Raw genomic sequence first — 22,422 nt, forward strand, 5'->3', positions numbered from 1 at the left:
CAGTGTGCCTGTCATCTCGACTACGAAGTTCTGCAAAAATTATTACTTACAAAGTGCATCAAACATGATTTAGACCTTGTTTATGGAAAACTCTTTATAACTGTATTCCATGGTTGGAACTTTCTGAAAATTGTTCACAGTGTTGCTATCATCTCAACTACGCAGTACTGCAAACAATTTTACTTACAAAGTGCATCAAACATGATTTAGACCTTGTTTATGGAAAACTGTTTAAAAACTGTGTTTCATAGTTACAACTTGCTGAAAATTGTCCACAGTGTTCCTGTAATCTCGACTACGAAGTACTGCAAACATTTTTAATTACAAAGTGAATCAAACATGATTTATACCTTGATTATGGAATACTGTTTATAACTGTATTTAATGGTTGCAACTTGCTGAAAATTGTCCAGTGTCCCTGTCATCTCGTTTAAACAGTGCTGCAAAAAAATGTACTACCGAGTGCATCAAACTTGATTTATGACCTTGTTTATGGAAACTGTTTATAACTGTATTCCATGGTTGCAACTTTCTGAAAATTTTTCAGTGTTGCTATCATCTCAACTACCCAGTACTGCAAACATTTTTACTTCCAAAGTATATCAAACATGATTAAGACCTTGTTTATGGAAAACTGTTTATAACTGTATTTCATGGTTGCAACTTGCTGAAAATTGTCCAGTGTTCCTGTCATCTCGTTTAAACAGTGCTGAAAAAATGTCCTTAAAGAATGCATCAAACTTGATTTAGACCTTGTTTATGGAATACTGTTCATAACTGTATTCCATGGTTGCAACTTTCTGAAAATTGTTCACAGTGTTGCTATCATCTCAACTACGCAGTACTGCAAACATTTTTACTTACAAATTGCATCAAACTTGATTTAGAACTTGTTTATGGAAAACTTTATAACTGTATTTCATGGTTGCATCTTGCTGAAAATTGTCCAGTGTTGCTATCATCGCAACTACTCAGTACTGCAAACATTTTTACTTCCAAAGTGAATCAAACATGATTTATACCTTCTTTATGGAAAACTGTTTATAACTGTTTTTGCATTGTTGCAACTTGCTGAAAATTGTCCACAGTGTTCCTGTCATCTCGTTTAAACTGTGCTGCAAACATTTTTTACTACCGAGTGCATCAAACTTGATTTAGACCTTGTTTATGGAAAATTGTTTTATAACTGTATTTCATAGTTGCAACTTTCTGAAAATGGTCCACAATGTTCCTGTCATCTCGTTATAAACAGTGCTGAAAAAATGTCCTTACAGAGTGCATCAACCTTGATTTAGACCTCGTTCATGGAAAACTGTTTAACTGTATTTCATGTTTGCAACTTGCTGAAAATTGTCCACAGTGTTCCTGTCATCTCGTTTAAATAGTGCTGCAAAAAAATGGACTTACAGAGTGCATCAAACATGATTTAGACCTTGATAATGGAATACTGTTTATAACTGTATTTAATTTTTGCAACTTGCTGAAAATTGTCCAGTATTCCTGTCATCTCGTTTAACCTCTACGAGCTAGGGGGCAGTATTGAGAATTTTGGAAAAAATATGTGCCCATTTTTAACTGCCTCCTACACCAACTCAGAAGCTAGAATATGCATATTATTGTTCAGGTTTGGATAGAAAACACCCTAAAGTTTCTAAAACTGTTTGAATGGTGTCTGTGAGTATAACAGAACTCATTTGGCAGGCCAAAACGTGAGAAGATTCTGGACAGGAAGTACCCTGTCTGACCATTTCTTGCCCTTCTTTGTCATCTCTATTCATTACAAAGGATCTCTGCTGTTACGTGACACTTCCCACGGCTCCAATGGGCTCTCAGAGCCCGGGAAAAACCTGAATGACGTAATTCAAAGCCCTGGCTGAAACACACAAGCGCTTTTGCTAAGTGGTCTATCAGAGGACAAAGGGCTTCATGCTCGTGCACTGGCCGCCCCCGTCTTTCTGTTTTTCCCTCTATTTAGCGAAACACAGATTCCCGGTCGGAATATTATTGCTTTTTTACGAGAAAAATTGCATAAAAATTGATTTTAAACAGCGGTTGACATGCTTCGAAGTACGGTAATGAAATTATTAGAAATGTTTTGTCACGAAATGCGCCATGCGCGCGACCCTGATTTACCATTTCGGATAGTGTCTAGAACGCACGAACAAAACGACGCTATTCGGATATAACGATGGATTATTTGGGACCAAACCAACATTTGTTATTGAAGTAGAAGTCCTGGGAGTGCATTCTGACGAAGAACAGGAAAGGTAATAACATTTTTCTTATAGTAAATCTGATTTTGGTGAAGGCTAAACTTGCCGGGTGTCTAAATAGCTAGCCCGTGATGGCTGGGCTATGTACTTAGAATATTGCAAAATGTGCTTTCACCAAAAAGCTATTTTAAAATCAGACATATCGAGTGCATAGAGGAGTTCTGTATCTAGAATTCTTAAAATAATTGTTATGCTTTTTGTGAACGTTTATCGTGAGTAATTTAGTAAATTGTTAGTGAATTCGCCGGAAGTTTGCGGGGGGTATGCTAGTTCTGAACGTCACATGCTAATGTAAAAGCTGGTTTTTGATATAAATATGAACTTGATTGAACAAAACATGCATGTATTGTATAACATAATGTCCTAGGTGTGTCATCTGATGAAGATCATCAAAGGTTAGTGCTGCATTTAGCTGTCTTCTGGGTTTTTGTGACATTATATGCTAGCTTGAAAAATGGGTGTCTGATTATTTCTGGCTTGGTACTCTGCTGACATAATCTAATGTTTTGCTTTCGCTGTAAAGCCTTTTTGAAATCGGACAGTGTGGTTAGATTAACGAGAGTCTTGTCTTTAAAATGCTGTAAAATAGTCATATGTTTGAAAAATTGAAGTTTTCGGATTTTAGAGGAATTTGTATTTCGCGCCACGCCCATCATTGGATATTGGAGCAGGTGTTCCGCTAGCAGAACATCTAGATGTAAGAGGTTAACTCAGTTGCCTAGTTAAATAAACGTTAAATAAAACATTTAAAAACGTAGTCTTTGACCACACTGTGTTGTTACTTTGCTGAGTAAAAACTCTTTAATAGAATAGAATGTTACAAGGTGTATGACAACACAGTCAAACAGCAGAGTCAAGTTTGAGGTCTCTATATGTCAGGGGTATTTCAGGTTATTTCATGATTATGACATATCTATAGGGTATATGAGGGAGAGCTGAATTCAGGGGTCAAGAGGGGACGACTTTCCTGTTACCAGTGGTTTAAGGACAGAACTGACACTGACAATGCACACACACACACACACACACACACACACACACACACACACACACACACACACACACACACACACACACACACACACACACACACACGGTAAATCCAGAATAGGTGTTAAGCAGTGGTCAGGTTGGTAAGGATGATTTAGAGATGAGAGATAAGTTCTAACAGCCCATTCATCCCAAGGACAGTTACAGATACAGACCCACCTCTAGACCTCTGGGAACACCAGACCAGACATGTAATCTAAAAGCAATCACTCAATTATTCATTCCTCCCTCCCTCCCTCCCTCCCTCCCTCCCTCCCTCCCTCCCTCCTCCCTCCCTCCCTCCCTCCCTCCCTCCCTCCCTCCCTCGCACGCATGCATACACATTCTCTCTTTCTCTCTCTCACTCACTTTGTCCCCCCTCTCCAACCTCTTTCGCTTTACCACGCCTCTCTGTAAGCTGCTGTTGTTCCTGTCAGTGGTCCTGCTCTATGAGACACATCTGTGTTAGAATTTATCTTCTTTCAAATACTAAAGCTTAGCTTGATTGAGCTCGTCTGGCAGTGGGATAGTCCCAAATGTACTGTACAAACCCTGTCCACCTGGCAAGCTCAAACAAATGTGCGAAGAAAACAAAGAATATTTGATAACAGGTCTGTTAAATCCAAGTGTCTCTCTTTTGCTACCAAAAATTTGACAGAACTACATGTAATTTACAAAAGAAGGATTATTTTGTTTTGTTACACAACTGTGCATGGTGCAATGTTTCATCCTTGGTGTGTGTGTCCCTCTTTCTGTTATAGCATCCCTCTCACAATTCTATGTCTAATGCCCCATATGTCAAACAACCCCCCCACCTACAAAGAATTTAGCAAGTGCTGTTTGTGTCACACACACATACATACGCATGCACACAGTTTGCAACAGAGTAATATAATTTACAGTTGCTAATGTAGTTTACATCAGTAGATGATGCAATTTATGTTAGAGAACTACCCTTATACGGCTCTGAGAGGCTTGAGGTATAGAACTCTGAGCTCTGAAAGGACAGGAACGTAACAGGGAGACAGAACATCAAGATCAGGGCTATTCATTTAGCAGCCCTTGCTATAAAGCCCTTACTGCCTTAAGACCAACATACTACTGTAGGTAAGTAACCTGAATGGCCCATAGGGCAGGAGTCTATTTCCTGTTTCTGTAGCGTGAGGCAGCTTGATGTACAAGTACACCCCCTGGATAGGACGCTAGTCTATCACAGGGCCTTACCCTCAGTCCATCTCCTTAATGCTGAGTGCCAAGCAGAGAGGCTGTGGGGTCCAATTTTTTAAGTATTTAGTATGACTCGGCCGGGGTTGATTCAACTGGGATAATTCTAACCCCTTACCTTCCAATCTTAGGGCAGACACTCTTAACAACAAGGCTACTGAGTTACCAAGTACTACTGGTTCGTTTTCAAATCAGGAGGAGCCCATCTCTTTGCGCAGCTGGTCACACTAGAGAGTCAAGTCCCTCAGCCCCTGCTACAGTTTCTGGTTTCCAACCCTAGATTCAGATGAACCTCTATGGGCCACTGCTTATACACACAGACCACCCAAACCTAAACATGTACAGTGTACACACCATACATCTAACCCCAACCCATTTCCCATACACTCAACAAACGTATAAGCCTGCCCAGAAAACAAATGCACTGACCAGACCCTACAGACCTCCTGGAGAGGGGGAGAGCTGGAGTTATGTCAATGTCCTCCTGGTAGTTCACCTTAGAACCAGAAATCATCCACCTACTCCATCTCCTTCATTTTCAGCATACTAGACAGTCAGGCAGGCTCTACAGAGGAACAACCAAACAGACAATAAATTCTGGCCAAGTCTAAACCCAGGCAGTCCATTTGCCATTACAAGCCTCCAATGTCCTTATTAACCCAGCACACACTAAGGAAAGTTGGGCTGGGGTAATTGGGTGGTGTAGTAGCTTAGTGTTACATTTCCATTCCTCCTCCCAGCTCCTGTGGGCTGCAGAAGATAGCTGAGCTGCTTGAGCTGGGGAAGCTAGGAGCTACAGAAGGAGCCCTTGGTCTTATTATAGAGCTGGTGGCCAAAAACTACAGGCTGGAGACACGTTAACGGTAACTCCTGACCCTCCTTTAAGCTAACCCAGATCAGGTGACAGACCAGGAGAAGTCCCAATTGGCACCCTATTCGTATATAGTGCACTATTTTCAACCAGGGCCCATAGGGCTCTGGTCAAAAGTGGTGCACTAGGGTATAGAGTGCCATTTGGGATTGACGCCAGCTCTAAAGTAGCATAACACTCAGACTCACAGACCAGAGAGAGTGTTTTTTTTCACCAGTGGCTTGGATTGGGTGCGGTTTCAGTTGTGGTCTACTTGTGGTTTACTTATGGTCTGGTTGAAGGTATATGATGGCATCTCCGAAAGTTACTTTGTTACCATCCAGCTCCGGTATGAAATGTTGCAATAACTCCATACTAATACCAGGTCTTTCTCACTCCCCACCCCCGACCCCCAACCCCTCACTCCAGCACTCCCTTTTTCGGCAACCAGAATGCATGACGTCATTTGGGAACAGCTTTCACTTGCAGTGGGGTAACGGTGTGCGTGCGTGTGCGCGTGTAAGTGTGATGAGAAGCCGTCTGTGCGCACCAATCCTATTAACAGATGTATCTCGTGCAGTCAGTCATTGGCTGAGATCTCGAACTGTGATTTCTCCTGTCATGATTTTCGGTGTTAGTCTCACAATCACAGACAAGGTGCTGACACCGCGCATTGCAGACCGTCCTCGCTGGAATACGCACTCCAGGAGTGGAACTAAAGAAGAAAAAGGCATTTTGTCTGTCAATTTTTGTCGGGTAAAGACGGCGGAGGAATAGAGCAGGATTTTACCAGCAGGGTGTTGGAGCTGCAGCAGCCGTGTTTCAGGTCTCTTTGAGCGGGCTAACAGCTGTAACCATGCCGGTGTTCCACACGAAGACCATCGAGGGCATCCTTGAGCCGGTGGCCCAGCAGATCTCCCACCTGGTCATCATGCACGAGGACGGGGAGGTGGACGGGAAGGCCATCCCGGATCTGACCGGCCCGGTGGCCGCGGTACAGGCAGCGGTCAGTAACCTTGTCAGGGTAAGTGCGTCTCTCTCTCTCTCTCTCCTCACCACTCAGTTTGGTGTAGTGATTTTGTATTGTACTGGATGGTAATGAACCAAGAGGAGTTTGTGTGGCAGAATGAAACGGGAGTGTTGTTATTGTTTGTTGTAGTGGTAAACACTTTGTTACAGTGACAATCTAGACAAGCACTGCTGTCACTGTGGACTGGTCAAATGTGGTTAGGGCAGTATCAACTCATGTTGAATAAACCTACATCTGTGGCAGAAAGAAGGCAGTGTAAAGCAGTGTAATAGTATTGTCATAGTAAATACCTTGTCATAGGGTAGTCTACATTGGAAGAATCTTATCTCTGGAAAACTGAGCTAGCAACAGAATAGCCTACCCTTTCAGCACATGTGAATGACAGTGTGTGTGTGTGTGTGTGTGTGTGTGTGTGTGTGTGTGTGTGTGTGTGTGTGTGTGTGTGTGTGTGTGTGTGTGTGTGTGTGTGTGTGTGTGTGTGTGTGTGTGTGTGTGTGTGTGTGTCCTCTTCGAGTGAGTCCATTAGACTTGAGGATTCTGCTGGTTTCCCTCACAGGAACCAGCATTGAGAATGCTCCCTCTTTCCCTCTTGCCCCCTTTCTCTCTCTCTGTCTCTCGTTCGCTCTCTCTCTCTCACTATTTCCTTCCCCCTCACTCTCCTCTGTAAAAAACAGAGTCATGTCGGGTTGTTTTCAGTGAGACAGCAACAGTGGTGTAGTGTTGCCTGGAGAAGTGCATATACTCTAATTTTGCCAAATAATTCCCCAAACGGCCCTCCAATTGAATTACCTAAAATAAAAAATTCCACATTGGTAATTCACAGTCACGCCAACCCAAGTTGTACTGTGCAATTAGGCTAATTGTAGGTATATTATTGAAACAGATAAATGAGGCTGTGAACTGAGTCAGAAATACATCGGGTTTCAGATTTGTTCATTTTTTCACAAATTGTTTTGCTCTCAAAGTCACACTTTTTAATAGAAAACAACAAATTGGATGTTGTAAGTTCATAACATGCTTACACCACATCAGGAGACCAATTTTGAGGTCTTGTGTTTTTGTGTAGTTACCCTTTAATTCAAGTGTGCAGGCACCTAGCTCTGTTGTTTGTATGGTGGTGTTTCTGTAGCACATGAGAGGGAGTTTGCAAAACAAATGGCCACTGGATTGATGTAAATAATCATATCATTCTACCTGGTAGGCATAGGCTACTCTGTGGCTAGTTTACATGTAATTTAGAAGGTTTTGGGAAAGCCTCTCCATCTACCAGAAGATGGTTAGGCCTATCATTAGCATAATATATTTTACCTGTTCCTTAATTGTTTGAAATCTGGACTTTTTACTTCATATTATGAGGCACAATTACAAAATAAATGATTAGCTAGTTAAACACAGTGTATTCTTGAAAATTGTAATTACATATCAAAGAATAAGTGTAAACATATTATCCACCTTGCTGGCTGACCCCTCACCCAATAAATAAAAACTTCATTTTGGCATACAATGACATACAAATCATTAAAATCCAGACAGAAAATATTTACACAAGAAGCAACCTAATATCACACAGTCAAACTCTCAGTCATTTAGTAAGTTCACCATTATGCCATTCTCACTGTTTGTAACGGCTGTCCGAAGAGAAAGTAGACCAAGGCGCAGCGGAGTTAGTGTTCATCATAGATGTATTTAATTAACGTAAGAACACTATACAAAACAAGAAAACCGACAGCAACGCAGTCCTGTTCGGAAATAATCTAAACAGAAACAATTACCCACAAAACCCCAACGGAAAAACAGGCACTTATGTGTGACTCCCAATCAGCAACAACCAACAACAGCTGTGCCTGATTGGAAGTCACACGGCCAAAATCAATGAAACAGACAACATAGAAAAATTAACATAGAACACCCACCCAATGTAACACCCTGGCCTAACCAAAATAAAGAACAAAAACCCCTCTCTATGGCCAGGGCATTACAGTACCCCCCCCCCCCCAAGGTGCGGACTCCGACCGCAAAACCTGACTCTGAAGGGGAGGGTCCGGGTGGGCCTTCTTACGGCAGCGGCTCAGGTGCGGGACGTGGCCTCCACTCCACCCTCAGCGTTGCCCAATTAGGTAGCGCCCCTGGCCACGCCGGAGGACTGGTGGGCGACCTTGGTTGCGCCCGGCTGGCGGGCGACCCTGGCTGCACCTGGCTGGCGGGCGTCAATGGCTGCGCCCGGCTGGCGGGCGGCGATGGCTGCGCCCGGCTGGCGGGCGGCAATGGCTGCGTCGGACAGGCGGGCGGCTCTGGCGGCTCCGGACAGGCGGGCGGCTCTGGCGGCTCCGGACAGGCGGGCGGCTCTGGTGGCTCCGGACAGGCGGGCGGCTCTGGCGACTCCGGACTGGCGGGCGGCTCTGGCGGCTCCGGACTGGCGGGCGGCTCTGACGGCTCCGGACTGGCGGGCAGCTCTGACGGCTCCGGACTGGCGGGACCCACTGGAGGCCTGGTCCGTTGAGCAGGCACAGGACTGACCAGGATGGGGAGACCCACTGGAGGCCTGGTCTGTGGAGGCGGCACAGGAGAGACCAGAATGGGGAGACCCACTGGAGGCCTGGTCCTAGGAGGAGGCACAGGATAAACCGGGCTGTGGGGGAGCACTGGAGTTCTAGTATGGACGCTCTTTACCCACACTCCAGGCTGAATGCCCACTTTGGCCCGGCACGGGCGGAGCGAAGGCATTGGGCGAACTGGACCCTCCCAGCGCCCTGGAGACACAGTGCGCAGAGCCGGTGCAGGATAACCTGGACCGAAAAGGCGCACTGGAGACCAGACGCGCTGAGCCGGCACAATCCGTCCTGGCTCGATGCCTGCACTCGCATGGCACTTGCGGGGGGCTGGCCTATAGCGCACCGGGCTATGCACGCGCACTGGAGACACCGTGCGCTTCACAGCATAACACGGTGCCTTACCAGTACCACGCTGCCTGTCGTAAGCACGGGGAGTTGGCTCAGGTCTCCAACCTGACTCTGCCACACTCCCCGTGTGCCCCCCCCAAAAAAAAAATTGGGGGCTGCATCTCATGCCTGTTGGCTCCCTTGCCTCATACCAGCGCCTCTCCACTCTCGCTGCCTCGATCTCGCACTGCGGGCGGCGATACTCCTCAGCTTGAGCCCATGGTCCTTTACCGTCCAGTATCTCCTCCCATGTCCACGAGTCCTGAACGCTCTTCTCCTGGTGCTGCTCCTTCCTCCGCTGCTTGGTCCTTTTCTGGTGGGTAATTCTATAACGGCCGTCGGAAGAGAAAGTAGACCAAGGCGCAGCAGAGTTAGTGTTCATCATAGATGTATTTAATTAACGTAAGAACACTATACAAAACAAGAAAACCGACAGCAAAACAGTCCTGTTCGGAAATAATCTAAACAGAAACAATTACCCACAAAACCCCAACAGAAAAACAGGCACTTATGTGTGACTCCCATTCAGCAACAACCAACAACAGCTGTGCCTGATTGGAAGCCACACAGCCAAAATCAATGAAACGGACAACATAGAAAAATGAACATAGAACGCCCACCCAATGTAACACCCTGGCCTAACCAAAATAAAGAACAAAAACCCCTCTCTATGGCCAGGGCGTTACACTGTTAAACATCGCACAGTGTGTGATTTCTAGATTATTTTCCTCTACTTATCTCCTTGTTGGAAGATATTACAAATTACTAAAGGAACATCTTCAAAGATCTGCTTTGCTTTGTCTGTGGATCAGCGACATTCAATAAGACTATTTTGTTTAACTTGGCCTTTTATCCACACCCATTGACATTGCTTTAATGTAGCCTATTGCCAAAATCCAACCTTGGAAATGTAATGGCAATCAGTTTATAAGCACTTCCTCATATGCGTTCTCCTGTTCTATTGGTTTTCTTACAACTTTGGTTCATTGTGTAGCACCCAAAAGCATTATCCTAGTCATATTAGCAACCCATGATAGTTATTGCATATTTAGATCTTCCCTCTTTCTAAATTTCAAACAGATATTTCCATCTCTGTCCATGAATCCACTTGCATGTGTAGTGCGCATTTTAGAACAGTGTTTTCCCTCAAATTGCATTTGGAAACATTCGCGCCTACACCTACCGCTATGTGCACATTTCTGCACCTAAAATGTGAAGAAATAATAGTTTATAAAAATAAATAAAGCGAGTCGCACACTCTCTCTCAGTAATTAATGTATTTTTATAGCTAACAGTTTATTCGCTGTTAGTCAGCACATCTACACAAAATAATTTTCTCTGGGTGTGTGCCAGCTCATGCTTTTTTTAAAGAAGTAATAGTTTACAACATTTTAAGCGAAACATTCTGATCTGTTCCATCAGCCTTATTAATTGGTATGGCATTTACCCCCACTACACTACTTTGATACACACCATGGGGATTAAGTAGTGAATATATGCAATACCCACTGAAAAATAAATGGGCTTACGGCATATACCTGCGTGTACCCTCCACTACACCACTGGACAGCAACGCAGAGACTGGCAGAGAGCAGGCTGTAATAGTGTAATGAAGACGCTGAGGGTCGAGAAGCAGGTGGTACGTTTAATAAAACAACAAACATGGAACAAGACAACATAGCAGTGGCATCTTCACATAAACAATACTGATTGGGGAAAGAACCTAAGGGAATGCCAGATATAGGGGAGGTAATAAGTCAGGTAATGGAGTCCAGGTGTTCCTCATGATGAAGAGCAGGTGCGCGTAATGATTGGTGCCAGGTGTGTGTAATGATGGATGCCAGGACCGCTGGTTAGTATACCGGCAACGTCGAACGCCGGAGGGGAGGAGCTGTAGATGATACCGATGTGACAGAATTTGGAAAATCTATCCACAACCACCAAAATGGTGGTGAAATCGTCAGAGGAGGGGAGATCAGTAACAAAGTCATGGATAGATGAGACCAGGGAAGCTGAGGCACGGGAAGTGGAAGGAGTTTCCCTGCAGGAGCGTTAACCTGTTGGGTCTAGGGGGCAGCATTTGCACGTCTGGATAAAAAAAATGTACCCGATTTAATCTGGTTACTAATCCTACCCAGTAACTAGAATATGCATATACTTATTATATATGGATAGAAAACACTCTAAAGTTTCCAAAACTGTTTGAATGGTGTCTGTGAGTATAACAGAACTCATTTGGCAGGCAAAACCCTGAGACATTTTCTGACAGGAAGTGGATACCTGATGTGTTGTATTGACTTTAAACCTATCCCATTGAAAAACACAGGGGTTTAGGAATATTTTGGCACTTCCTATTGCTTCCACTAGATGTCACCAGCCTTTACAAAGTGTTTTGAGTCTTCTGGAGGGAGATCTGACCGAACAAGAGCCATGGAACGATGATGTCCCATTAGACACCTGGCGCGCGAGTTCATGTTGGGTACCCTCGTTCCAATACGTTATAAAAGAGTATGCATTCGTCCACCTTGAATATTATTCATGTTCTGGTTAAAAAAGGCCCTAATGATTTATGCAATACAACGTTTGACATGTTTGAACGAACGGAAATATATTTTTTCCCCTCGTTCATGACGAGAAGTCCGGCTGGCTTACATCATGTGCTAACGAGACGGAGATTTTTGGACATAAATGATGAGCTTTTTTGAACAAAACTACATTCGTTATGGACCTGTGATACCTGGAAGTGACATCTGATGAAGAGAATCAAAGGTAATGGATTATTTACATAGTATTTTCGATTTTAGATCTCCCCAACATGACGTCTAGTCTGTATCGCAACGCGTATTTTTCTGGGCGCAGTGCTCAGATTATTGCAAAGTGTGATTTCCCAGTAAGGTTATTTTTAAATCTGGCAAGTTGATTGCGTTCAAGAGATGTAAATCTATAATTCTTTAAATGACAATATAATATTTTACCAATGTTTTCTAATTTTAATTATTTAATTTCTGACGCTGACTTGACTGCCGGTTATTGGAGGGAAACGATTTCCTCAACATCAATGCCATAGTAAAACGCTGTTTTTGGATATAAATATGAACTTGATAGAACTAAAAATGCATGCATTGTCTAACATAATGTCCTAGGAGTGTCATCTGATGGAGATTGTAAAAGGTTAGTGCATCATTTTAGCTGGTTTTATGGTTTTGGTGACCCTGTCTTTGACTTGACAAAACATTACACACAACTCTTGTAAATGTACTGTCCTAACATACTCTAAATTTATGCTTTCGCCGTAAAACCTTTTTGAAATCGTAAAACGTGGTTAGATTAAGGAGATGTTTATCTTTCAAATGGTGTAAAATAGTTGTATTTTTGAAAAATTTGAATTTTGACATTTATTTGGATTCAAATTTGCCGCTCTTGAAATGCACCTGCTGTTGATGGAGTGCACCACGGGTGGCACGCTAGCGTCCCACCTAGCCCCAAGAGGTTAAGGGGGGATTTGGTTTGGGCACATACGGAACAGGAGTTGACATAGTGAGAGACGGCTCCACACCAACCTACGAGGACCACCCTTGAGGAGAGAGTTGAGAGAAGCGGCGACGGAGCTGAAGTTCCTGATGAAACAGCGGTAGAAGTCAGCAAACCCCAAAAACTTTTGTAATCCCTTTATGGTGGTTGGGACTGGCCATGACCTGACCGCATCTACCTTCTTGACGTCCATCCTCACTCCCTGCGGGCTGATTTGGTAGCCTAGGAAGGAGACAGCCTTCTGATGAAACTGGCACTTCTCAGCCTTGACGAACAGGTGGTTAGCCAGGAGGCGTCCCAGGACTGCTCGATCTTCCAGGGTAGCCGAGTAGACCAGGATGTCTTTGACACAACCACCTGGCATCCGAGCATGTCCCTGAACACCTCGTTATCAAATGCCTGGAACACTGACGGAGCATTGGCTAAGCCAAATGGTATCACCAAGTACTTGTAGTGACCAGACATTGTGCTGAAAGCCGTCTTCCATTCATCCCTTCCTGGATGCGGATGAGAATGTATGCACTCTGCAGGTCCAGTTTGGTAAAGAACTGGGCCCCGCTGAGCCAACGGGAGAGGATAATTTCGTTGAGTGGGAGTAGATGTGACTGACAGGGCTGACATTCACTTCTCTCTGGTATGTGTGTGTAAGGGTGTTTGTGTGCATTCGTGCCTGCATGCGTGTGTGCATGCACACTTGTGTATTCCAAGAAAAGTCTCAGTTGGATACACTGACACCAGAGACCTTTCCTCCTCAGCAGGGTGTCCCCAGAGTTGAGGTTTACGGCTATCTAGGGTTGAGAGTGAATCGTTTATAAATGTGGTTTGTTATGGTTACAGTAATATAAGAACATATTCTAGTGCCTCATTGAGTGTAGCTCCCAGAGGCTGTGTAACCTGTTGTCACTGTCACAGTCAAAGTTGACAGTGGAGATCCAGGTCAGATAGATACTGCTTTTTGCTTAATTGACAGTTATTAGGCTAAAGTTATTAGGCTAAAGTGGAGTGATGTACTATTACTCCACTGTTAAAAACAGTCCATGAAGCATAGAATAGTCTGGATCTGACCTAGGATCAGTTGTGTGCATCAACTGATCCTAGGTCAGATCCAGACTATTCTATGCTTCATGGACTGTTTTTAACAGTGGAGTAATAGTACACAGTTTTTAGGTCAGCTTCTACTCTTTATGCACTGTTACTACTGTGGAGTGAGGGCTCAATACATTACACAGATCCAAGGTCAGCTGGATACTGCAATGAACCTAATTGGACTGTTATTACTGTGTGGAGTTAGTGATACATTACACTTGGGGTGTGACATTTAAATACCTAATGAAACAATGCTAACAAATCCCTAACCAAATTTAAATCATAGTGCAGTTATCACAAAACTACCACTAACAGGTCCCGATCATCATCATAAAGGCTAAATATAAATTAAACAAATACCTAACGCAACAATGCTGTAAGTAGGAGGAGATATGCATCTTTCAAATTATTTGCCACGAATATAAAGCTCTCTGCACGTCATCACCATTAACAGTTGAAAACATTTCAGTGAGTGAGACAGGGAAGCGTCAGCATCAATGTCCTGTATGGCAATATTTTGAAAAGTTAAATGAGAAGGGGATGAAATGCTAACTGGAATCTATGAACACGCTGTCATACATCACTGCAACAAGCCATTGATGAGAAGTGGGACATGAAGTCCCATGTATTGACAACTGAGAACATGGAGGAGAGGCACACAACAGAACCTAAAACGGCCTCCCGAGTGGCGGAGTGGTCTACTAGAGATCCTGGTTCGAGTCCAGGCTCTGTCGTAGCTGGCCACGACCGGGAAGACACATGGGGCGGCGAACAATTGGCCTAGCGTTGTCTGGGTTAGGGGAGGGTTTGGCCGGCAGGGATGTTCTTGTCCCATCGCGCACTAGCGACTCCTGTGGCGGGCCAGGCACAATGCACGCTGACACGGTCGCCAGGTGTACGGTGTTTCCTCCGACACATTGGTGCGGCTGGCTTCCGGGTTAAGCGGGCATTGTGTCAAGAAGCAGTGCGGCTTGGCTGGGTTGTGTTTCGGAGGACACGCGGTTCTCGACCTTCGCCTCTCCCGACTCCGTATGGGAGTTGCAGCGATGGACTGTAATGACCAATTGGATACCACGAAATTGGGGAGAAAAAGGGAATATAAAAAATGTAATAAAATAACCTAAAACAGCATTAATAACACCATTGCTGAGTGGGTGGGGAACAGCAGTAAGGTGAGCGGTGTCTGGTAGGTAGTCGTGAGTGCAGTAGATTAAACTGCATTGCCCCCTCGTGGTCATACGCAGGACCATATCTGCATTGTGAATTCACATAATTGTATGATTTTTTTTAAACGTTGAAACAAAAATAATGGCAGTTTAAATATCTCATTGTTTTTTTTTACATTGACACTCATCATAATCTACCTGTCTGGAGTCGACAGAATGAAGAGTGGGACTTCCACAACTCCCTGTCCTCCATTGCAGATACAATCTCCTCCTCCTCCAGTCCCGTGTCACATTTGTGCTGGTCCACATATGTAATCTCTGGCCTGTCTCTGCGAGTTGGAACCATGCAGTGGTTGCTAGAGGATCAGATCACTTGCTGGAGTGTCCTTCTGCCTGTAAACATGTCTGGTAAACAACAGTCTTTTCTGTGTATTATGGCATGTTACTGTGGAATGATCAATACATTGATTACACTGATCCTAGGTTAGCTAGAGAGTGTTCTGTCCTAACTGGACTGCTACTACTGAGGAAAGCAGGGATTTCTGTCAGCAACTACAGAACTAAAGTTGATTTTACACAGCTTCAGATTGGCGACATTTGCGGGGAGTTGACCCACAGTTGTCCATCCCTGGTTTACATGATCTTGGCAACTCCTCGACAACAGATGGTTCATTACCCTAACGAGAAACTTGTATTTTGCGACATGTGGAAGGGGTTTAGATTTTTTTTTAAGGACACACATACAGTACACACGCATATGCACCACTTACTAAATTAAATTATATTGAGTTTCCTTTCCGATCTGAGGGTTGCTCAGTGTTTATTGACCCTGTGGTACACGCCTCCTCCCGCAGTACGAAGCAGGCTAATGCTAAATCCAGAAACCACTCAACATTAATTATATATTAAAACGGCTAATCGACGCTAAAAGCACTCAGTGTGTTTGTGTCCGTGCGTTCCTGTGGTCCTGGGGTCCAGCAAAATTAAGACAATTTATACAATTTTAAAACATTTCAATACATTCATAGATTTCACAACACACTGTTCCCTCAGGTCCCTACTCCACCACTACCACATATCTACATTACTAAATCCATGTGTATGTATATGTGCATATGTGTCACAACGTCCACAGAAGGTGGCGCCTCTCCTCGGTCGGGCGGTGCTCGGCAGTCGTCGTCGCCGGCCTACTAGCTGCCACCGATCTGTGTTTCAGTGTCTGTTAGTTATGTCTGTTTTTTGATTGCACCTGTTTCATGTTTGTCATTAGTGGGGGGGTATTTAGTCTGTCTGTGTTTAGTTAGGATTCGTGTGGGATTGTTCTTTGTTACGTGTGGTGTTATATTGTTTGGTTTATGACTTATTGTATAGGCATTAGGGTTGCCGGGCTGCGCCCCGTCTGCCTTTTTGAGCGGAGCTTCTTTTAGTCTTTTTGACTGTTGTGCTCCCAGCCGTACATGGATTTTGCCCTTGGATTTATTAAATCAAGTTTGTTCCAACGGACCTCAGTCTCCTGCGCTTGACTCACCCTTAAAACTGTTCTATTCGCCCGTGACAATATGTACATGTGTATGTATAGTGCATATGTACATGTGTATGTTAGTGCATATGTTATCGTGTGTAAGGGGGGAAAAAATGTATGAAATGAATTGAAATGTATGCATTCACTACTGTAAGTCGCTCTGGATAAGAGCGTCTGCTAAATGACTAAAATGTAAATGTAAATGTATGTGTGTGTGTGTGTGTGTGTGTGCCAATGTTTGTGTTGCTTCACAGTCCCCACTGTTCCATAAGGTGTTTTTAAATCAAATTTCAGTTTCTAGATGTGGAGTAGAGTTCCGTGTAGTCATGGCTCTATGTAGTACTGTGTGCCTCCCATAGTCTGTTCTGGACTTGGGGACTGTGAAGAGACCTCTTGTGGCATGTCTTGTGGGGTATGCATGGGTGTCCGAGCTGTGTGCCAGTAGTTTAGACAGACAGCTCGGTGCATTCATCATGTCAATACCCCTCATAAATAAAAGTAGTGATGAAGACAATCTCTCCTCAATCTCTCCTCCACTTTCAGACAGAAGAGATTGACATGCATATTATTAATATTAGCTCTCTGTGTACATCCAAGGGCCATCTGTGATGCCCTGTTCTGAGCCAATTGCAATTTTCCTAAGTCCTATTTTGTGGCACCTGACCACATGACTGAACAGAAGTCAAGGTGTGACAAAACTAGGGCCTATAGGACCTACCTTGTTTATAGTGTTGTTAAGAAGGCAGAGCATCACTTTATTATAGACAGACTTCTCCCCATCTTAGCTACTACTGCATCAATATGTTTTGACCATGACACCTTACAATCTAATGTTACTCCAAGCAGTTTAGTCATCTCAACTTGCTCGATTTCCACATTATTTATTACAAGATTTAGTTGAGGTTTAGGCTTTAGTGAGTGTTTTGTTCCAAATACAATGCTTTTAGTTGTAGAAATATTTAGGGCTAACTTATTCCTTGCCACCTGCTCTGAAATGAACTGCAGCTCTTTATTGAGTGTTGCAGTCATTTCAGTCGCTGTAGTAGCTGACGTGTATAGTGTTGAGTCATCCGCATACATAGAAACTCTGGCTTTAATCAAAGTCAGTGGCATGTTGTTAGTAAAAATTGAAAAAGCAAGGGGCCTAAACAGCTACCCTGGGTATTTCCTGATTCTAACTGGATTATATTTGATAGGCTTCCATTGTTCTGTTAGACAAGTAACTCTTCATTCACATTATAGCAGGGGGTGTAAAGCCATAACACACATGTTTTTCCAGCAGCAGACTATGATCAATAATGTCAAAAGCTGCACTGAAGTCGAACAAGACAGCCCCCACAATCATTTTATCATCAATTTCTCTCAGCCAATCATGTCATTTGTGTTAGTGCTGTGCTTGTTGAGTGTCCTTCCCTATAAGCACGCTGACATTCTGTTGTCAATTTTTTTTATGTAAAATAGCATATGTTTGTGCAGTCTTTTCAAAAACGATTTTTTTTTTTAAAGTTGTCATTTCCATTATTACGTTAGAAAGGAAAAATTACCATTATGGATGTTACACCCTCTGTATGGATGTTATAGTCTAAAATGGACATTCAAATCTTAAAGATTTTGTGATTAAATTCTATCATAACACATTTGTTGTCATCTGGAACGTTTCTAAAATGTCAGCAGAAGTCATAGTACCTTAGGACGATATAATTACAGGTAGCCTGAATACCGCATAGGCTAAGGCCATACACCACACCCTAATAGGGTCATTTTTTCTCTTTATAGGGCCACACAAGGACAGGCCAAAAATATTTTGGGTATGAGATTGTTCTGGAAATTCTCACATAGAAACATTATTGGGAGGAAGACTATTTGACATGCTTTTTACATGTCACTTTTACAATATTTTGGGCCCTTTTTAGACCTATACTTGCCTCCTGTAAGACCCTGTGATCAGTAAACCGTACATGATACAGACATCATCTTGGTGTTATTATACTCCTTACAGTGTGCTCTCAAATATTGAGTATTTCTAGATACAACAATAAAAATAATAATATTAATATCCCAAAGGCAGCCTTTTTGATGTTATTTTTATAAACATTTTTTTTACATATTGTTCGGAACAATATATTCTTCAAACATGTCAAATTTCCAAAGTGGGCTCTCTGGTACTTTTGAAGACATAACCCATTTTATACATAGACATTGACAATATAGGTCATTAACCATTCAGCAAATCACCAACAGAGGGAGTTTGAATCCATTTTCCCATTCACTTTTTTGGTGGTGCTCATTAGTAGAAAGCCCACTCTGAAAAGTTGCTGTACTTGTACAGTTTATTGTTTCAAACAATGTCTAAGAAACTCAAAAAGGGTACTTTTGAAATGTACTTATCGAAATAACGTTTTTAATTCAAATATGTCAGTCATTGTATTAATATGTTGGTAGCCGGTTTATAAAAGCAATAAGGCGTAGTTGGTTAAAATATGTTTAATAATCTACATTTATCAATCTGACTCCAATTTAATATAAAGGTTTATAGACACACTATTTTAGCAAGAGACCCTTTTCGTGACTAACAGGTCTAGCCATGCAGCAAGCTTGGGCATTACCAGACTTGACACAAAAAAAATAACACGTGTTTAAAATGAACCTTTATGCAATTAACAAGAGACTAGACACAAAGAGCTGTTCTAGCATTAGATTAATTGAGTCAGTTTTAAGCAGAGGTGTCAAGTTGATACCTCAAGAATACAATGTGTGTGTAATTAACTTAATGAATAGGAATTGGCCAATTCTAATTTATGAAAGTAGTCAATAAAAGAGGTACTCTATGAACGAGGAATGCATTCACTCAAATCAACTAATAGATGTATTAGTCAAGAATAAACGAACTCTCAAACAATAACAGTGTACATGGAAGACATTATACAGCATAAAACAGAGTAAATTACTATCAACTAATAAGACTTCAGAGATTAACCTCTAAGAGAGAAGATCTATGTGTGTCTGTACACAAAGGAGGCACATGAAAGTCTCCTGTACTTCGTGGGAAAGTCCCGCCATGTGGAGAAGGTGCAAACACAGCTGTGCCTTGCTCTTTTAAGTGGTAAAACACAATACATTCTCTAGATAATTCCATGAAGTGTGATTGACCACACGCTGGTCTCCCACGCCAGCAAGTCGCCAATGTAGTCTTCATCACATTCCAGGATGGCCATCCTCTCTCCCCTACAAAGGCGCCTTCACGTTGTGCCTAAAAACAGTCCTTGGCCATATACCACACACCCTCATGCCTTATTGCTTAAGTATAGCCCAGGAGGTGTTTACATGGCAGCCATAAAGCTATGTGATGTAATTTTCAAGGGTTCATGATGTTTAGTGGTTGAAATATCGATTGCCAACCTGTCTTTATTTCTGTACACTGAGTACACCAAACATTAGGAACACCTTCCTAATATTGAGTTGCACTGTATACTCAGTGTAGTTCTAGTGCTGTATATGCTGCACTACATTACTCATGTATCCCTGCTGTTGATGCTTTGATACTGACACACCAATCTACTGTACACTGTCAACCCCTCTTCCTGTTCTTATATGTGTGTGTGTGTGTATGTGTATTCTTGCATGTGTGCGTGTGGTGCATGCATGTGTGCGTGTGTGGTGTGTGTGTAGGTGGGAAAGGAGACTGTTCAGACCACAGAGGACCAGGTGATGAAGAGAGACATGCCTCCCGCCTTCATAAAGTGAGTCACACCTCTTACATTGACCTCTGATCTACTCCTGACCCCCTAACCTCTAACACTAACTATTGGGACTGATTTCTAGGGGTTTGCAGTGTGTACTCTTCAGCCAAACGGCAGCATTCATTGATCAGTAAAGTACCAGAGAGAAACACAAAAACCAACAGGACAGGGGGACTGGAGGGCTGAGGTTTACACTCCATGTCAAATCAAACTTGATTCATTCTAACAAAGTCTAATTATACATATTTTATACTATCCCCTTTAGCCTTGGTAGCCTTCAGCTTCAGAGGCCTTCTGTCTTTATAGTTTATAAATTGTTTAGTAATGATGCCCTTCTCTTGTGTCAGTGAGTGATGTTGCTCTCTTCTCCGCCCATCTGGTCTTTTTGTATCTGCGTCTGTTTCTATCTCTCTCATCGGTGGAGGAAATAATAATTATAATTCGTTTTAGGTTTGCTTAGCAGGATGTGAACTCTGTCTGTGTTGGTGATGTAATTTAATAACAACAGGCCTGACTGGACTGTCTGATTTGCTTGAGAATGCTCTGCCCAGAGGTGTATACTGTAGCTGTGCTCTGTCTTCTGCTGTGAGTCAGTCTATCAGTATGTTAGTTCTGCTGTGTGGTTCTGTCTGTCTGTCCGGAACTCTCCTGTGGGGTTCTACTGACTGTCTGATCTGATATGCTCAGTGTCCAGAGGAGAGTGAGCGTAAATTAGACTAGGACTCTGTTACTCAGCAGTCCTGCTGCTACCTCTCTTTCTTTTTCACTCTCTGTCTCTTCTCGCTCCTGGTGACTGCTGTAGGAGTAAAGTTTTTAGATCTCTTCACATGAGAAGTCCACAGCGCAGTCCCACGCAGACACACACACACACACACACAAACTGGCACTGGATCATAAATATCATACTCAGTGCTCAGCAGGGGTTATGAGGGAATGTGAACCCTGCTATATTTAGTTCTCTTTGCAGAAAATTGATACTCTGGCCAATGAGGGCTCAACCCATTGATACTCTAACCAATGAGGTCACAGGAAGGCCCTGTTCCAATAGTCTTAAAATCCTCCCTCCTTACCTTTCTTCAACCCGTACTTTATTCTTCTTTATCCGTCTTTCATTGCTTCCTTCCTTCCATCCTTCCTTCTCTGGGCTGTCAATAATAATTAATGTTATATATCCAGTACTGTAAGTAAATTGTTCTAAGTTGTATCTATGTTCTAACAGAGAGGAAAATGTCTGTTTTAAGAGGGTTCTATGGTCTGTGTTCTAATAGGGTAGAGAACACATGTTGTAAGCTGGTTCTATGGTCTATGTTCTAACAGGATGGAGAATGCGTGTGTTCTGAGCTGGTTCTATGGTCTGTGTTCTAACAGGGTGGAGAATGCGTGTTCTAAGCTCGTGCAGGCAGCTCAGATGTTGAAGGCGGATCCCTACTCGGTTCCTGCCAGAGACTATCTCATTGACGGTTCTAGAGGAATCCTGTCTGGAACCTCAGACCTGCTGCTCACTTTCGACGAAGCTGAGGTGTGTGTATGTGTGTGTGTGTGTGTGTGTGTGTGTGTGTGTGTGTGTGTGTGTGTGTGTGTGTGTGTGTGTGTGTGTGTGTGTGTGTGTTGGCAGCAGTGTAATAGGCATCACACTGTTTCATCACCAGCTGCCCTGCTACTGAACGACCACAACTCCCCTCGATTACAAGACTTACATCACAAGACGCACACACACACACACACACACACGCAGGGTTCAAAAGGACAGATGTAGGTACTTAAAAGCGGTACTTCTGTTGTGAAACTGTTTTTACAATCACAAGCAACAACATCCTTTAAGTCAAACTGTGTCCTGATTCTCAACCCATCTCCTAAAGTGTGCACTTGCAAGCATTGGCTGGAGGGAGTTTTCACCACTGTTAAATCTATGGAGAATTGGTCAAAGTGAAGAGGTCCTATTATACTGTACAAAAATATAAACGCAACATGTAAAGTGTTGGTCCCATGTTTCATGAGCTGAAGTAAAAGATCCCCAAAATGTTCCATACGC

General features: G+C 43.1%; 1 protein-coding gene across 5 annotated transcripts in view; it reads left to right on the forward strand.

Annotated features, from left to right (window-relative positions):
- The first annotated feature begins 5,896 nt into the window (after positions 1-5,896).
- The window catches only part of LOC106604178 (vinculin), a 44,989-nt gene continuing 28,463 nt past the window's right edge, over positions 5,897-22,422 (forward strand). For 4 of the 5 annotated variants that reach the window (XM_014198596.2, XM_014198598.2, XM_014198597.2 and 1 more), the window contains exons 1-3: positions 5,899-6,400; positions 20,320-20,390; positions 21,759-21,909. In XM_014198596.2, coding sequence (XP_014054071.1) covers positions 6,233-6,400; positions 20,320-20,390; positions 21,759-21,909 — 390 coding nt within the window. In that variant the 5' untranslated portion in view covers positions 5,899-6,232. Of the gene's footprint in view, positions 6,401-20,319; positions 20,391-21,758; positions 21,910-22,422 lie in introns of all 5 variants that reach the window. The other variant, XM_014198600.2, reaches the window with a different exon arrangement.

This window comes from Salmo salar, chromosome ssa01 (assembly GCF_905237065.1).
Source record: "Salmo salar chromosome ssa01, Ssal_v3.1, whole genome shotgun sequence".
In the NCBI taxonomy this organism is placed as follows: domain Eukaryota; kingdom Metazoa; phylum Chordata; class Actinopteri; order Salmoniformes; family Salmonidae; genus Salmo; species Salmo salar.